Genomic DNA, 18,912 nt, shown 5'->3' with positions numbered 1-18,912 from the left:
CCACTCTTCCGAGAAGAAACCGAGAAGTCCAACGATTCTTAGTGATGGTGCCACTGGTTCTGTTCTATCGTCCATGCAAATTAATGGCTACGAAACGTGCTGCAAGATGTCATAGGTCAATGAATATCGTTTTCGTTAAGCAAGTGAACTTAAGTCAACAACAATATCTAACTTATTTTACAATTCATTTCTTCATTTGGAGACTGTAATATATTTTGCAATAAAAAGAAAATGTAACCGGTTAAAGGTGTTTGGAATTTAAAGACGACCATAGGAACAGCTTTTTCTTTATTTGAACGACAAAGAAGAGTAACCACTCTCTGTAAGCTCACTTTGTTGTTAACAAAATCATGTTCAGCACAAATAAAATATTATGTGCAGACTGGACACAGATTTTGAGGCAATACTGAGAACAATCTAGCGTTATTTCCTAGGGTTTAGGTCTCACTGGCGGAAGGATTCCTTATAAGGTCAAACAGCAGCCGAATGGAGCCAATTCAAGAGATGAGGTGGCGGCATTCCCTTACTCAGCGTTCTTCCGGTCGACTGACTAGACATACTCGTACTCTTGTCGGCCGTCTAGAACAAAGGTGGGGAACCTTTCTAAGTATGGGTGCCAAAATCAGCTAAATCTTAGATTTTTTATTATTATTATTATTTTTTTTTTTTTTTTTTTTTTTTGCGTGCAAACCGAAATTTTTGGGAAAAATATTATTATTTTGTGTCTTTTTGATTATGGGGAGGACCTTTTGAAATAATAAAAAAAAAATCACATCGAAAAGGAAAATAAGAGAATATTGTAAGAGTGGTCCTTTTATTTGTTTTACTATAAATGTGATTTATGCTGCTTTATCACTGATGACAGGCAATTTATATCAGATTTTTATTTGGTGACTGAGAGATATGCATGCTGCATATCCGATTATGGTACATACACTGAAGTTTGATATATAACCAGCCAGTTACTACGGATAACTGGAACCCATCATGTTTAATATCTACATTCCCCTTATACTTAAATATGAACTTTCATATAGCTGAAATTGGATTTTGCTTACGAATAAGTTCTTTGTGAAACTAGAAAAACAAATGAGTCACGCCGCGTCCGCCCGCCTGGCAAATTATGTAAATACTGAGATATATGGGTCCCTCCCTTCCCCTCCTATGACCCCAATTCAGCCCTCCCCCCACCCCCCAGCACAGCACACGGTTACCAATTGTCATAAAAATGAAGTTAGAGATATCTCATCTTCTTTTAGGTGAACTCCGGGCTTCGCGTCGTTAGTGTGCCGGGTCTGGCACGCGTGCCAAAGGTTGCCCTCACCTGGTGTAGAGACACTGATCATGAATTTTTGGTAGCGTCAGATTTAACGTTTCTTTCACGACTATACATGTCTACAAAAAGTTGCAATATACTGTGCTGAAAAATTATATTTCCGTGGCAATCGTTTATTTCAATTTATAATAATAATAATAATAATAATAATAATAACAATAATAATAATAATAAGAATAATAATAATAATAATAATAATAATAATAATAATAATAATAATAATAATAATAATAATAATAATAATAATAATAATAATAATAATAATAATAATAATAATAATAATGATAATGATAATAATAATAATAATAATAATGATAATAATAATAATGATAATAATAATAATAATAATAATAATAATAATAATAATAATAATAATAATGATAATGATAATAATAATAATAATAATGATAATAATGATAATAATAATAATAATGATAATAATAATATTAATAATAATAATGATAATAATAATAATAATAATAATAATAATAATAATAATAATAATAATATTAATAATAATAATAATAATAATAATAATAATAATAATAATAATAATAATAATAATAATAATAATAATAATAATAATAATAATAATAATAATGATAATAATAATAATAATAATAATAATAATAATAATAATGATAATAATGATAATAATAATAATAATAATAATAATAATAAGGATAATAATAATAATAATAATAATAATAATAATGATAATAATAATAATAATAATAATAATAATAATAATAATAATAATAATAATAATAATAATAATAATAATAATAATAATAATAATAATAATAATAATAATAATAATAATAATAATAATAATAATAATAATAATAATAGTAATGATAATAATAATAATAATAATAATAATAATAATAATAATAATAATAATAATAATAATAATAATAATAATAATAATAATAATAATAATAATAATAATAATAATAATAATAACAAGTTTATTTGGCAATGCATCAATATACATGAAGTGCAGATAATGAAAAGAAATAACAATTATAATTACCGTATGGATATTTTAATACGATTCCTTTGCTCATGGACTGGATTTGTGATGGTGTTTTACTTGGTTTAATGAAAAATAAAATATTTTTCACACGATTCCATTGCTCATGACAGGATAAATAAAACTAAAAATATATCGAGCTAATATGACTGATGTTGCGTCACAGCATGATACATTTCTCACAGTTCTGTATCCATTATTCTGTCGTCTTGAGATGATCAAGCTGGGCATATCAATTAAAACAAATACAGTCCGGCACTACTACAAGTGTTAACTTTATATGTGGGAGCGTGCCGTTCAATTGCATTTTTTTCATGTGCCACCAAATATCCCCACCACAACGGCACAGTATGCAAACTACATGAAATTCACCTCTTCTACTTTTAGCAATAAATCCAAATCATTTGGCCCATTCATGGCTGAATGCAGTCTTTCTTTTCAGCATTTCTCTAGGGGATTAAATGCCACAGCTTAATCAAAACAAGAAATAAAGTCAATCACACCGTCTTAGAGACCCAAATTCTGAGTCTCTGGGTCGTAGTCTCAGACTCAAACTTGTACTTTATTGATATATTGTCTTATACGTACATTGCGACTCCTTGCGTAGCGTTCCCAGCGACAACTACATAAAATTATGATAAAACAAGTCAGTGGCTATTGTGGCCTTCAGTTTTCACTGTTTTAGTATACGTATGGTAATTTATATCATTCTTCTTAAACAGACCCCAGAAAGATGGGCAAATTAATGTTTCGCTTGTGGTGGTCCAATACGGACGACAGAGTGCTTAAAAAAAAAAAAAAAAAAAAAAAAAAAAAACGGGGTTGCCTTGTCTAAGGCAGGATCTCTGGACACCCTTGTCCAATTCTCTATCATTTTCATTGGTTAGAGCACAGTAGAACGTCGCGTCGGTGCAAAAATCCAAATTGCACATCACTGAATTATAAGTTAGATTTCACATGTCGAATTATTTACTCCCCAAGGAGTGACTATCAGCTCACAAATTACATCGAAAGGCTTACAAATTTGTAGTTATCAAGATCGCATCGGTCTCCGTGTTTATAGATAGTAAGGATATTTGATATGTTCCAGTCTGTGTGTGTGGGGGGGGGGAGGGTTGTACCTTTTCAATGAAGTCTCAAATAATATTTCTGAAGGTTCTATAAGCCAGTCTCCTCCTTGATAAACCTCGGATGCAGTCTGTGTGAAACATCCATATAATCTCTTTAATTCTTGATATGGAACAATTGCCTGAGGGAAATAATGGTACTTGCTTAACTGATAGACGAGGTACACCTCTATCTTGATAGTAATCTATAAAAATGACCACTCAAACCTTGATCTAATATTTACCTTTTGCTGATCTGATTCTGTTTTTCATTATATTATTACCGGTATTCTTATTTAGGTTTGGTATACCTAGTTTTTATGTTTCTGTTTATGAAATAATATGACCAAGAATAATAAAGTATATATCAAGCATACGAATTATGAAATAAGGACAATAACACAGAGAAGTGAAGAAATTGAAATAAATTAACAAAACCTACCGAGGATACTTGATCTTTGATGAAGGCTGGCAACAGTGATTAAGAATGCCAACATCTATCAAACAAACAGTCAACCAAAACAAATGGGCGTTGCTTGGGCGTGGGACGGGTCAAGGGCGGGTTCATACCTTGGCTGGCTACCTTCCTTATAAGGTGGAAGAACATCAAGTAACCTCGGCGTCTTCCCCCCCGTATAAGGAACGTGGCCAACCAAGACCTGCTCCCACTCAAGACCCATCTGTTTTTCCTTTTATCTTAGCATTTTGCAGATGAAGGGTCCTTTATGACCACTCTCCACTCACACCTATTCCTTGCCCTCTCCCTTCCCTGCTCAACAGACATTCCCCTTCTCCTCCCTTCACCCCCATCCATCCATCTCATCTTTGATCTTCCCCTCAAGTTCATTCCATTCACCTCTGCCTCCCACACTATTTTTTCAAGTCCTTCTTCACCTTTTATTTCTACATGCCCAGACCAACCCAATATTCTTTCCTCAACCCTTTCTCCCAGATCTGTCCAACCCCACTCCACTAATCACCTCACCATTCCTCACTTTATTCATCCTTGTAAAGGGGTTATCATATTGGGATATTTTTCCTTCAACCTCCGATGAAACGGCGGTATCGCCCACCTCCACAACTTTTTCCACCGTAAAATCACTTTGGCAAACTATTTTTTTTTTCCAGCAAAAAGACATAATGTCATTTCATATGCCGGAGGAAAATTGTTTTCCTTCAGCATATCAGATTCCTTCCCGAAAGTTGGGGGCTGCAAATCTGCTCCAACAGTCGGAGTGTGATAGCGACTCCTTATCATATTTCACAAACATTTTATCTCAAATACATTCATTCTTCCTTTCTGCTTCTTTAATTTCAAATCACAGCGCCATACAGTCCCATAGGTACAATCGCTCTTCCATATAGTCTTCTCTTTGCAGTGACATTTTTTATTCACTCAAGATATTTACTGTTATGGTCTTGCAAGGCGCCATTGGCGGAGTGGGATCTGATAAATAATAACAAAAACGACAACGACATTCTTACCACCACAAACTAGCTCCTTACCTTCAACTTATTTTACTTAACTATAACAAATCGCCAGTTTCTCCCATTTCACTCTCATCTGTACCACAACCACGTGAATGCAATCTGGCTGTAGTCCTCTCCCAGACCCTCTTATGCCCTGTCTTTTCGTAAGAAAATCAGAATTGAGGATCGCTGGTCCCATCAATCCGTTCCACATGGCTACCTTTTATATGCACAGGAAACACGATAAGAGAACCCCCAAGCCTTCACAATGATCACAAGGGGATCAAGGAGAGATAGTCACATATGTTGTAAAGGATAGTTTCGATGAAACAGCTTTGCGGAGGGACAGCTGTCATCATTCCTCTATGAGTGGAGATATTAGAAATCTAACATAGACAAATGGTGTGTGGTTCTGGACCGTATGGATGCTCCCCACCCAAAAAAAAAAAGATAATAATAATAAAGTATTAGTTGGAGGTTACTATGCAGTCAGTACCCCGTTGCGCCAACAAGAGCGTTTTTAAAATCTCCCGGTTTAGGAGTGGAATAATAATAGTATTGTCACTTATTGCTTGATAAGTTTACACTACGATGTGTTTTTATTTTTCTTCCTTATTTATGTACTTCGCTTAGGTGTAGCTTAGATTTGACATATTTTAATGAGAATATTTTGTGTCATGTATTATTTGCAAACAAATTATTACCGTCACTATTATTTCTGCTCACAACTAAACGTAAACACTGCATCCGAACTGCGAAGGTTACGATGGAGTCACTCGCTGACTAGGGGGCGAGTGGGGTGAAGGATGGCGGAAAATAACAACGTATTGAAAGGAAAAGGAAAAAGGGACTTGTTTCATGCATATTGTCAACAGTTTGTTCGTGATGCAAGAACACAAGGCTTTACCTTAGATCAGTTAAAGAATATGTGCTTAGGTGATAATGCAATTGATAAAATAGGAACGGTTCCTGAATCCAGTGCTGGAGATGAAAGAGAGTGTACTGCTGAGAACGATCTGTCAACAGCTGACGTGTGTGTGAAGAATGCCTCTAGGAAGAGGACGTGGTTGCAGATAGCTTTAGTGGTTGTAGGATGTGCCGTACTAGTCAGCCAAGGTTCTTTGTTGCGTGGTCTCTATCAACAGATACGACGGTCCAAGTGCTTAGTGAGCAATAACTACCTGCTTATGGAAGCAACTCGTCCACCAAGTAATTGTGCGAAACTGTGTCACGGAATTCATCATGCTATTGAACTTCCAGCAAATGTATCAGGAGATGTTTTCAAGAAATACGCTTACAGTGGTGTGCCCATAGTGGTTAGAGGAGGAGCAGCTCATTGGCCTGCCCTTAGTACCTTTTCCCCGGCATTTTTCAAAAGTCTGTATGACAGTATTGAAGATGCCTATGAAGATGTAGTAACCCACTGCCAGTTCTTGCCTTTTAAGAGTGAATTTTTAGACCTTCAGGAGGCCCTGAACATGCCACCTTCACGAGCAGCTCTCGCCCCGAACACTCGCCCCTGGTACTTTGGATGGTAGGCATAATTAATATGTTGTCTTAATTGAAGGGATTTAAGATACTTGAGGTAACAAACTGGTTAGAGGTACGGAAGCAGTACTCCAGATTTTCATGGCAAGGAGTAGAGCACACTTGTGCACATGATTGAACTGAGTTTCACTTCCACAGCTCTACCCACATCAAGTTAGAAATTCAAAAAGACAAAAGCTGATGAGCCCTGGAGATGAAATTTTAAGTTAATTCTAAATTCATTTTTTTTTTTTTAAGTTGTAAAATGCAGTTCAGACCTATGAACAAGAACATTATTGTAAACTGTATGGTAGATTAGGTTAGGTTTGGTTAGGTATGTTAGATGAGGTTTGGTTAGGTTTCATAGCTTTGATTAGGTTAATAGCTGATCATGATAGTAAATATGGCATAATTGATACAGTGCCATACTTGCTATTATGATTGGCTATGAATATGGCAGTGATGTAAGTAGTGATGTTGCATTTGTGTATGCTTAGAACACTGCCATACTCCTAGTGGAATTTGTTAAGTTTCTTTTAATAATCTTTCTTCACTCATTCTTTCCATGTGTCCAAACCATCCCAATACTCTTTCATCAACCCTATATCTCAACTCCTTTTTCACCCCCACTCTCCTCCTCACCTCCTCGTTTCTCACTCTATCCAGCCTAGTATTACCAACAAATTGCTGTGTGAGAGGGTGAGACGAATTTTCACAAATACCCTCTTAGCCATGAAAATTCGGAGTACAGTTGCCATACCTATATCCTGTGCATTTAGTTAAACATGGAAACACATAATGCTAAGGATGAATTGTGTTAAGTTGTAGATATAACTGAAAATTTATTTTTGGATATAGGTGTACACTATAGTATCACAAGAGAGACTGAAAATCTCATAAGTCCTCTCTTGCGTGTAAATGACCATGGTCACTGGTTCAGCCCATGAGTCATTTGGTGAAGAGAGAGTGCAAGACAGTTTAGCATGAGGTGCTTTATTTCTTCTGTGTGGTGGTTGTAAGTCTGTTGGTGTCTTTTGCCAGGCCAATTATATGTTTGGGTATTTATAATGATGTTTGGTGGTCATGCAGCTGCAATTCTTACCTATATCATTGCCTAGCTCTTATCATTTTAAGTATCGTGAACCTAATATATAAGTACCACAAATTAATAGTAACATCGGTAGTGATTCTTGAAAAGATTAAGATGGGAGAACATCTTTATATTCACCAAGAGTTAGGCTTGGTTAGGTTTCACAGCTGTATTTCTCACCAGTATCATCAGCTCACTCTTACCATTTTTTAACTCAGAAATACAGACACTCCTCTACTTACGTTCATTCGTTTTACGTTTTTTCGATTTTACGTTTGAACTGACTGTAAAAAAAAATTGTAAAAAAAAATTTTGAGTGAATTTTTTAGTTTAGCGCGCTCTCCGTAGTTCAAACGATACGCATGACGCTGCGTCCATTCTTTACATTGCACAAACGACAGACTGAAAGTGCCTTGCCTCCTCCCCTCCTCCTCCACCATCTCAATTTATGTTGCTTGAAATTAATGTTATTATTTTACAATGTTGTGTATAATTAATGATTTAGGGGTGTTTTGTAAGATGAAATTAATGTTATTATTTTACAATGTTATGTGTATAATTAATGATTTAGGGGTGTTTTGTAAGATACAGTAATAGAATTTACGGATGTATAGTACAGTAACAACTTACGTTCATTTTCAACTTACGTTTGGCCGTTCGGAACGTAACTAAAACGTAAGTTGAGGAGCGTCTGTATTAGGATGTTACCTCCCCATGCAGGGTAATGACTGCATAAGTGGTATGTTGTCACTATACAAGGGACTAAAACATGGACCAGAGTTGCACAGCATTCCATTGTTAATGAAGATTAATCCCCACCTGAGAAAAAAAAAAAAAGCTGATCACTTTTAACCTCATGGGACCAGTGATGGATACCAGTTACCTACATGTGCAGGTCCTGCAAGATAGACAGTAAAGCTGCCATGACATATGGTTCCCAAACCGGGACCAAAATCCCTGTCTTTAAATTTCAGCTGCATTTCTTACACTTTTACACATAGGGTCTGACAACCAGTGACTGCTTCCTTTCCCTATCACCCTCAGCTGGTGACATGGAAACATTTCTGTATTAATACAACACAGACAACAATCTGAATTGTCTTCCCATAGAGATCTTTTGGATGGCCTAAGGACCATTGCCAGCCACTGTAGGCTGTAGGTTTTCCACGTAGTGAAACTCAAGGTAACACTTGAATTGAACTTCTTCCATCCCTCTGATCTGCTATCCTCCTTAAATCTCTACTTTACCTTTTCTATGATTCCATCTCTGTGGTGCACTATTGTCCCCAAGGGTAGAAACACTGGTTATTACTGACAAAATACAAATGGATTGTTGTCTGTTTTAACAGTGGGGCTGTATCTGTGTCACTGGCTTATAGTACTAATAGTAATTGGAAAGGGGTAGTTGTCTGCTGTCCTAACATGAAAAGGTGGAGTTGCAATTGAAGTTGATGGAGATCTTGGGTCTTGTATCTATAGATGAAGGAGACGATTCTTTGATGTCTCTCAGTACCACCATATGGAGGTACTTGCCTTTGATTCCAACCTTCAATTTTATTTCATTCTTCATTGAATAATACATTTAAGGCCTTTTTTGAGCTTTTACTTATTTCCAGCACTTTGCATGTTGAAAGCTCATTTTCCATATTTGGCTCTAGGCATATATTTTAGGTATATCTTTTAACAGTTTGCAATCTCCTTCATCAGTTATTCATCTTATAATATTTGCATCCATCATGTCACTTACATGGACCAAAAACATCACAAGTGCTAGAATTGACTCTTAAGGAACTCTGCTAGTTAACACACTATATTTTGATATTTTGCCTTTCATTATTGCCATGTTCACCATTTCTTGATAATCAGATTAATTTCCAAGTTCTTGCCATTAGGATAGACATGCTCCATTGTGAGGTCTCTTCTGTTCAGCCCTTTAGTTCTAATCATTAGGTGGATTGATTCAGCCATGCCTTCATTCAGATTTGCTTCTTCCACCACTATGTCATTTTCATGACAACCATCACCCCACCATCCAGTTTATATTTTCTTTCTCAATTCCAGGTGGCATAATTATTATTCCCCAGGTGTAAATCAACATTTTCTGTGGATTCGGTGTCTGCTAAGCACAAAATATCAGGCTCATTTACCATCAAGTGATCTATTTCCAACATGACCAATAGTAAACCATCTATGTTAGCATAGGCTACTTTCAGTTTCCTTATATTTTTTCCTGTGTAATATTACCCTAATGTCTTTTTCAAAACCATTACCCCACTTTCTGAATAATTGCTGTTTTTCTTCTTCCGTCCTCCTTTCATTTTTATCTTTGGTTTCTTGTACAAGTTCCTGTGTCTTTGCACATTTGTCTTCAGTAGAATCTTTCCTAATCCAAATGTTTTTTAACTTTTCTCTGGCAAATTTCAAAGACTTGCTGATTACTTGATTTTCATTGGACAGCTATTTCTCACATACTGACCTCATCTAAATGTTAGTGTAATCATTTCCATCCAAGTAATTTCCCATAATCATGGACAGGAGAAAATAATGAAGCTATTTGAGCAAGTTGTGTAGAAAATAATAATTATAATGAAATGTAAAGAAAAGTAAAAGTAAAGAAATATTTTTTCGTACAGATGTATCAATTCATGAATAGCTTAGGAGTGCCCAAGCTAAAACAATAACCAAATATAAGACTAGGTATGATACTTGAAGGTAGGAACCCATGCGTGTAATTTTTTATGTATCATTTAGATAAATATGCACATATTCATGCGTAGTTCCACAAGATTCGGTGCTTACACCGATAATATTTCTTGTCTATGTCAGTGACATGATGGAACATACAACAAGCTATGCCAACATGTTTGCGGATAATGCAGAAATCATGAGAAAAGCAAAAAGCAAGGAGGACTGTAGACTATTGTAAAAAGATCGAGACACTATTTTAGCTTGGGGTCAAGAATGGGAAATTAATTTCAATACCAGAAAAGGCAATGTACTGGAAATGGACCATAGATGGAAAAGACCATCCTTAAATTTTTCCTTGGGAAATGAACCCATTACAAAAACAAAGAGGAATGTTGATAAAAGACAATATGTCATCTGACAGACATATCAGCAGGATTGTGGAAGAGATGTACAGACTTCTGCAGAAGATTAAAGTGGATCTTCACTAAGTGAGTGAGGAGATGAGGAAAATACTCATTGAAATTCTGATCTGTCCAAGAGTGGCCATGTGCATCGGTGGTATGGTCTTCACACAGAGTGAAGGACTAGGCAAGACTGAGTGAATACAAAGGGTAGTAACCATACTGGTCTGCAGCCTGGCAGATAAACCATATAAGGAAAGACTTAAAAGCCCTGGGTCAGCCATCTTTGAAAGATCAGAGGAAGAGGCGAATCTATGATTACAGTATTGAGGCCCTATTGACAGGAAAGGCGAGTCTATAATTACAGTATTCAGGCCCATTGACAGGAGAGATCTCTTGAAATAATAGGAGGGCTTTAAGAGGTCATGAGAACAAATCAAGGAAGACTATGTGTCTAAAGGATATGAAAAAATACACTCTTCAATATAGATGCATAGATACTTGGAATAATTTAGACGGCCATATAGCCCAAGCTGGAACAGAACATGAATTCAAGTCTATGATAATTTGAAATCGAAGATATAGATTAAGTTAGAACTGTACATGAATTTAAGGCTAGGTATGAGAATTTGAAGAGTAGGAGATGGGACCCTGTGAGCTTTGCCCCTTTTATGTATACTATAGTTTGGTAAACACACACATAGATACATATATATATATATATATTGTTACGAATCTCGCTCACATATCTGACTTGCAATAGATTAAGTATGTGAAATGAGTTCCCAAGACCCCATGTCTTTGGGATAACTCAAATAGAAATTGTAAAGTTGTCAGACTCGTAACACATAGTAAGAGTGAATGGGTGACTGAGTTCCCAAGACCCCATGTCTTTGGGATAACTCCAATAGAAATTACAAGGTCGCCACTTGATTTTATATTATAAAATATTATAAAAATCAAGAAAAATTAAACTCACAGATAACGTTTAACACTATTCATTAAAGTTAATAGGATTACATGAAGGATTACAATCACTGAATATTCAAGTGAATAAGTTTCCATTCAAATGAATAATTAAGTTTCAAAACAGAAGATTCCCGCTCGAAAACTTTTAACGGGGGTGAAAGAAGATTAATTAATTAATTAATACTTTACCAACGAAAAACACTAAGTCACTACCATAAACATTTCACACCACTACTTGAAACACTAGATTAAAATAGCTGAGTTATTGTCTTACGACTAGTACAGGGGGAGTACAGAGGACTTACTTCAGTCGACGACCCCTTCGAGGCGACACCTTTACATCGTACCCTCTACTCTGAAACTGACTCTGACACGCCCAAGGCGCTCTGGTTCTTCTCTACAAAATCCTCTGATTGGCCCATAGGAATTGTGTCTATGGTGGTTGAACCTCATTGGTCAATTAACTAAAAACGTTCTCCTTCGTTCTAGGCTGAGTGTTAGAACAAATACTCCACGCGTCCTCCCGTACTCGTCCTGTAATTTGACACCCCACGTAATGGCGAAGTGCCGTTATCCAAAGTAATAAACTATTCCCACCTTACATATATGGGAATATATGTGACAATATATATATATATATCTGATAAAAAAAATTGAAAGTCGCATGCAGGATTCGAACCCACTGCTTTCGGCCACCCGTAAAATCACCTTCACAGATTGATGTCGCTGATACTACCGAATTTCTCTCATATATATATATATATATATATATATATATATATATATATATATATATATATAATGTATTTTTGTGTGAGTATGAGTTGTTTTTAGCGTTATAGAGTACAGTTGCATAGACAGGTGTTTCGTTGTGATATACAGAACGCTCCACACAAGACGACATTTTTTAGTCCGAATCGACAAAACTGGAGACGCGGAGGTGTACGAATCGTTTCTGGAGTTATTGTTGTATTTTTTCTTCTCAGTCGAGAATTGCGATACTGTCTCTGTTATGTGTCATTGGTGCAGCGAGAAATTTTAACCCTCCTGCCAGACACGCAAATGTGATTAGAGTTTAGCAATGCGTGTGGCTTGTAGACCGACGGCACCGTCTAATTAGGGGTATGACTAGGTTTAATCAGTGTAATTGGGGAGAGGGATGTATTTGCGTTCCCCCGCTATTTTAACTTTTTTCCTACCAAGAAAGTTCCACAGAGATGAATAAAATTACCTAGGAACAGCCAGAATAAAAGGGAAAGTATCACATGGAACGGGCAGATTTAATGAAGAAAAGTTATAAAAAAGCGAACAGTTTTTAAGTGTTCGAGGGTGAAGCGTTCCACTCTCCAGTTTGCAACCGGGGAGGCGTACAAGCAAACGGTGTTTCTTATCCCGTCTGTTGGTTTGTGGAATTGCTTGGTCAGTGATTACTTGCTCAGCATATAACATCACCAACTTTAAAGTAACAGCTAACAGGTTATATAATGTCTTATGTGATATACATTTATATTTTACTATGCGTAATGATTCTGTTGTGGCCTTTTAGTCGCAATCTGTTTCGCTGTTTACATTTTATGTTTCAAGCAGCAGGGCACAGTAACTTAGCGCTCTTCCTATGTACCGGTCTCGTTTCGTTTGGTAAATATTACATTGAAATAAAGTTGAATTAATAAACGGGATGTGGTGTTTCAGTGTACATTTTTTATGGGTAGATATATACTGTATACGTTTACGGTTTGAGGGGAGGTATAACAGTGAAACTCAGGTAGTCCTATTGTCGGGGTGCTGGCCCAATTGAGAACAATTTTGGTTGGCCCCAGGTTCTCAGTCAACTTACAACTTGTAGACTTTATATATTTGTGACAGAATGGAAAGCTATTAATCACTTATTTTCGTATTTGTCTTTTTTCAAATCTAATCTTAATACTGTTCTGTAATTAGTATATTATTTAATTTCAGCACAGTGAAAAAAGTCAGTACAAATAAACACTACCAACTTTAAAAAATCACAAAAATGTTATAATGACTGCTGTATGTGGTATCGCATATGTATTGGATATATTGGCAAATCAATAGCAGATTGCACTTGCGTGGAACCTTCAAGGCTTTATCACATTAGCCTATTTTTCGACCACCTCCAGAATTTTTTCCTGGTCAGTTGTAGAATATCTCCCCCACTGATCAACTGTAGAATCACCACCCTAACTAATATAGACTAGGTTAGTTTATGTATCACGAGCTATAGTGTTGGGGGTGGGGGTGGATTTTACATTTCCCTTTACCACGTAAAATATCTATGACAAACTATTTTGATATACTGGAAGAAATTTATTTTCCTCCACCAAATCAGATTCCTTCCCGAAAGCTGTGAGCAGCAATTCGGCTCCAACAGGCTGATGGAAAAATAGCCCAGCATGATAACACGGAACCGTCGGCTCAGTGGGCGGCGTGACTATTGTTACCATGTACCGGAGCACTTTAACAACTGCCAGACGTTTTCCTCTAGATATATTCGGACCAACACCAGATAGCGATTTTATTCATCTGGACAGGAATTCCGAGCTTAAGCAGGTTAATGGTGTCTCGTTTGGCCCACAAGTACCATATTGCGCTTTGGGGATTGTGTTCTGGGTAACATCAAAACGATATTTTATTCTGCTGAAAATACTACGGGCCCAGATGGGTTAGTATTCCGTCAAAGCGTGGGAGGTAGGCGAAACTCCCGACGCGCGCGCACATAGTACAATATATATACAGTACATATATATATATAAATATATGTAACTATATATATATATATATATATATATATATATATATGTTGGTACATTGTGACAAGTTGATGAAGGTGGAAAAAGAAGTCACGGGTCTAGTTCCGAGTTCCTGTGAAGAAGCATAGAGCGAAACCGGTCAGGAATAAACTCAGGAACTCGGAACTAGACCCGTGACTTCTTTTTCCACCTTCATCAATATATATATATATATATATATATATGTGTGTGTGTGTGTGTATGTATGTATGTATGTATATATATTTATATTTTTTTCGTATAGTCTGCACTTGGAAGAGGTACAAACTGTATGACATGCAGTGTATCACGTCACCACAGGCAGTGCATATAACATATGGAGCGGAAGCTCACTGCTGAGTAGGCGGAAGTAGGCTTCTCGCTATCTCGGCGCTGATCGTGCGTTCGTTTATTGGTTCCTGTACACGGTTCTGCGTTGCGTGCATACGTCGAGGTTCGCGTGTTGGCCGAGGATGGAAGGAGATTGGATGGGTAAAGCGCGAGTAAGCATTTGCACGGATAAGGTACGGTTGGAAGTAGGATTTGTTTTAGAAGAGATGGGGGTGAAGAGGAGGAAAACAATAAATCTTAAATGGAGTTCCACAGCACACTTACCTTGTAATTTAATTAATGGACGCAGGTAATTCGTTCAGGATTGAATTGCTCTCCAGGAGGTAACGAACAGAAGTACATAAATAGTTATGAAGTTAGTGGGTAGGCGAGATACATGGAATACATATACATTTGATGCAGAGTAAAAATAAAATGAAATAGTGACTCCTTCCCTCGGTAGTGGAACTTATTCCACTACCATTAAATCAGTGGGAGAGAAGGAACGGGAATTTTGAGGTGATTAACCGCCATGGTCTTGGGCCACGTGTGAGACTCGTGATCGACAGCAATTACCCCCGACGGATGAGAGCTCTGAGTTCATATATGACCGACCTATGAGTAATGCTGTGACCTTACACCCACCCACGAGAGTTGGAGTAACGGCTTACAGGGCAGCGATACTGAAATTATTTCAGCCCTGGGCGGGATTCGATCTCGGACCGGTGGAGTGACGGTTGTGAACGCTATCAAAGCGAAGTCTAGGCATGGGAAGGTGTAGGAATGATATGAACAGTTTGAGCAACGGTTTGCAGTTTTCCTACTATTCTTACTAATGTTTGATTCATCCACGTTGCAGCCAAAATTATTCGAGAAATATACCTGAGATAGGCAGGAAATGATTTACCAACTGAGTGGTTAACGAATGGAATGGACTTAGTAACTATGTAGTGAGCGCCGGAACAATTGGTTATTTTAAGAGATCAGATAACTTTGTGGATAGGGATGAAAGGTAGCGGCACATTAGACATTTCTCGCTAGCATGCTACTTGTCTTTGCTACTCACTTTGATTTTTGGTATCCAAAGTGAGTAGCATGCTACTGACTCTTGCTACTGGAAAAGTGGGGAACTTGCTGGGAAGAACCAATGACAAGATTTACTACTCCAGTGCTTAAATGAGCCACCATTCTTGGAGTTTTTATGTGAAATATTAAGAATTAAACATGCATATTATTGGTTATGCGTGAGTTTTTTATATTCTCTATATTTGTCACTGTACACTTATTAGAGCGTTAAAGACAATATTATTTTTTTTTATTCATTTATTTTACTACCGCAATAGAATTGTTTGTAAATTTAGCAGAATACTTGGTGGAAAGCTTTGTTATTGTTTTCGATAGTCACTAGCAATAAACACATTAGCAAAACATTCCCTGTGTGTCGGATACGCAAGAGTTTCCTAGCAAAATAAGACCAAAAGCGAGTAACATGCTAGTGAGAAATGCTTAGTGTGCCGCCACGTTTACAGTAATTTCTTATAGTGTTTACCTTTCGTAATGCCTCAGACGGCAATACAATATATATATATATATATATATATATATATATATATATATATATATATATATATATATATACATATATAAATTCTGTTACTTCTAGTGAACAAAATTAGATTTTAAGGTATGGTAATGCATATGCTAACAGGGATTTCAGCCATATAAGGTTGGTTGTCCTAGTCAAAGCATACACTCACCCTGCACTCGTCTTACGCTCATTTAAAATTAATAATGATAAATGATAATAAAATAAAAGTTGCCCTTTCCATTGTAGCTTACCATGGATGGAGGGCCTTCCCCAATCCCTCCCACACTGTTCGGATGGTAATGCAGCAAACACCACAGGCGGGGCTGATTCCCTGCGTCTTTATTACATGATAACCCTGCCCCCGTTTATCCACTCGAGAAATATACAGAGCAGTCTAGATTAAATCAATTGGGGCCGCGTCATGTACATCCACTCTCCATTCGTTCTGCCACATTCAAGTTCCAAGTCTACTCACACCATCAATTCCTCGTACAGTTTCCTCATTGCAGTTTCCCCAAATACTTATTAGTAATGATAACATATTAATTATTTTGATGTGTCATTAATTGTTACCCCCAAAAACCGTAATGCTAATGCTAAATGATCGTTTCAAATATTGTAAATCATGGTGAATTATCTCTGGTTCCGATAGTGACTCCGATAATTTATTATTTCTATAGGCTTCCAGTTACTGATACAGCTTCCGAGTATTCGTTCAATCCTGGATATTTTAGTAATATTGTAAAAGCTGAAGATATTTTAAGATGTGAGGCATATTAGTAACATTTAAAACATCGAACAAACGCTAAGAAAACGTGGCTCTAGTTTTCTTTATGATAGTCATAGCTGTCATTTACAGCGACATGTCACAATTTATAGAAAATTATATAAGCGACATCTCATTAATTTTCAATTCGTTAGTATATATAATTTTTAGGCTTAACAATGTCACTCAAATCTGAAATAATGTGAATTTTGGAAATTATATATGCAGCATGTTTGTTGTTTTACAAGAATTCCCCGTGTTCTCATGAGTGCATATAAATTTACGAGGATATACTAGGAAAATATGTGGATACACATACATCCGTTTCATGACTATTCTGTCCCATTTGCACCGGTTGATACTTCTAGCTGCCGCTAAATTATTGTATACTCATTTATGGTGTCATTTTTGTAGCAAACGATCCAACACAGTGCTTGCGAAGGTAGGAAATGGTTCATGGGTGAACATATGATTGGGCGAGAACAAAAGGAAGTTGGGAGAGGTTAGTAGACGTGGGAGAGAAAGCAACGGAAAGAGGGTGCTGCGGTGGCCACAGACCACTACACACAAGTACTGACGCGTGAAGCGGCTGGTCAGGTTTGAGTTTGAAATTGGAAAGGATGGAAAGAAGGATTAGTTAGAAAGAAGGACATAAATCACAAGTTTAGGGCAGAGGAAACTATACAATTTTAATTTCAAATTGTATCTTTATGATTGGGAGTATTCTATGAAGAGGCAAGTAATACATGGTAAAGATATCAAGGGAATGATGTATTATCACAGTTTGCAAGGTTGTAGAAATAACTATAGTAGATATATACACCAATTACACTTTACCCCCCTTCAAACTACCCATTCTTGGTAGCGAGTGAGACGTTAGGTGATAAGGTTTAATGATGATTGGAAAATGGGAGGAACTATGATTTGTGAGCACGCAAACACGAACTACATCTTCGTTCTGCAGAGCCCCCAGAATAGTCCGACTGGAACCAAGCGTGACTTTTTTCCGGTAGTGCAGTGACATCTGCGTCCATGTGTTTGACCGCTTCATAGCTGTCTCACTGACTGAAATTATATATATATATATATATATATATATATATATATATATATATATATATGTTATGTATTAGGATATACAGGTAGAAACATTTTGAAAAGTTAAGTAGTACTAATTATATTGAAATTTTTAAGTGGGAAATGCAAAAGATGAGGAAAGGAGGAAAGGTATTCACGTACTTTGAGTCGGGGTAGTTAATGCCACCACCTTCATTGTTGTTATAGTAATGATTGTTATTTTATTAGTTATTATTATTATTTAATTATTATTATCACCAGCAACCAGTGGGAATTCCACGAACACGATCAGTTGAGCGGCATAATTCGGAAAGCGTGTATTGCAAGTTGTTATAATCGACATTATCAGGCAGTACTACAAAAATCTTTGGTGGTAGTAGTAGTAATAGTAGCAGTAAATTTAATATACTTATTTTTATGTCGGATTATTCAGTTTGTAGGTTCAGTATCTTGAATATATATATATTAATTTTCAGGGATTAATTTAAAGTTGTCAAGTTCGGGCCGCTATTCTAGCATCCGTTTAACCGCCACTTCGTTTTGCCTTGGCATCCTGTGGTGAGGAACAGTAATGACTACTGTCCTCCCACAGAGTTAGGACAAAAATATTTGCTTTGATTTGGCCACCTTCACCCATATAAGGTGGGTTAGGGCCTTTGGATGTTAACACCGCCTATCAGTAATATTATGGGATTTTCAACCCAACTTACACTATCATTGTTGTCATATGTATATGTCC

The 18,912-nt window shown here is 36.4% G+C and overlaps 1 protein-coding gene across 1 annotated transcript in view; it reads left to right on the top strand.

The window, feature by feature from the left end:
• Nucleotides 1-5,689: 5,689 nt before the first annotated feature.
• The window catches only part of LOC143017798 (uncharacterized), a 28,929-nt gene continuing 15,706 nt past the window's right edge, over nt 5,690-18,912 (top strand). Inside the window, exon 1 of the mRNA XM_076172693.1 lies at nt 5,690-6,482. Within this exon, the coding sequence (XP_076028808.1) occupies nt 5,755-6,482 (728 nt within the window). The 5' untranslated portion in view covers nt 5,690-5,754. The remainder of the gene's footprint in view (nt 6,483-18,912) is intronic.

The sequence above is a fragment of the Oratosquilla oratoria genome, chromosome 33 (assembly GCF_046742065.1).
Source record: "Oratosquilla oratoria isolate Oo_2021 chromosome 33, ASM4674206v1, whole genome shotgun sequence".
In the NCBI taxonomy this organism is placed as follows: Eukaryota; Metazoa; Arthropoda; class Malacostraca; order Stomatopoda; family Squillidae; genus Oratosquilla; species Oratosquilla oratoria.
The sequence above is the reverse complement of the archived record's forward strand: the minus strand, read 5'-3'. Positions and strand labels throughout refer to the sequence as shown.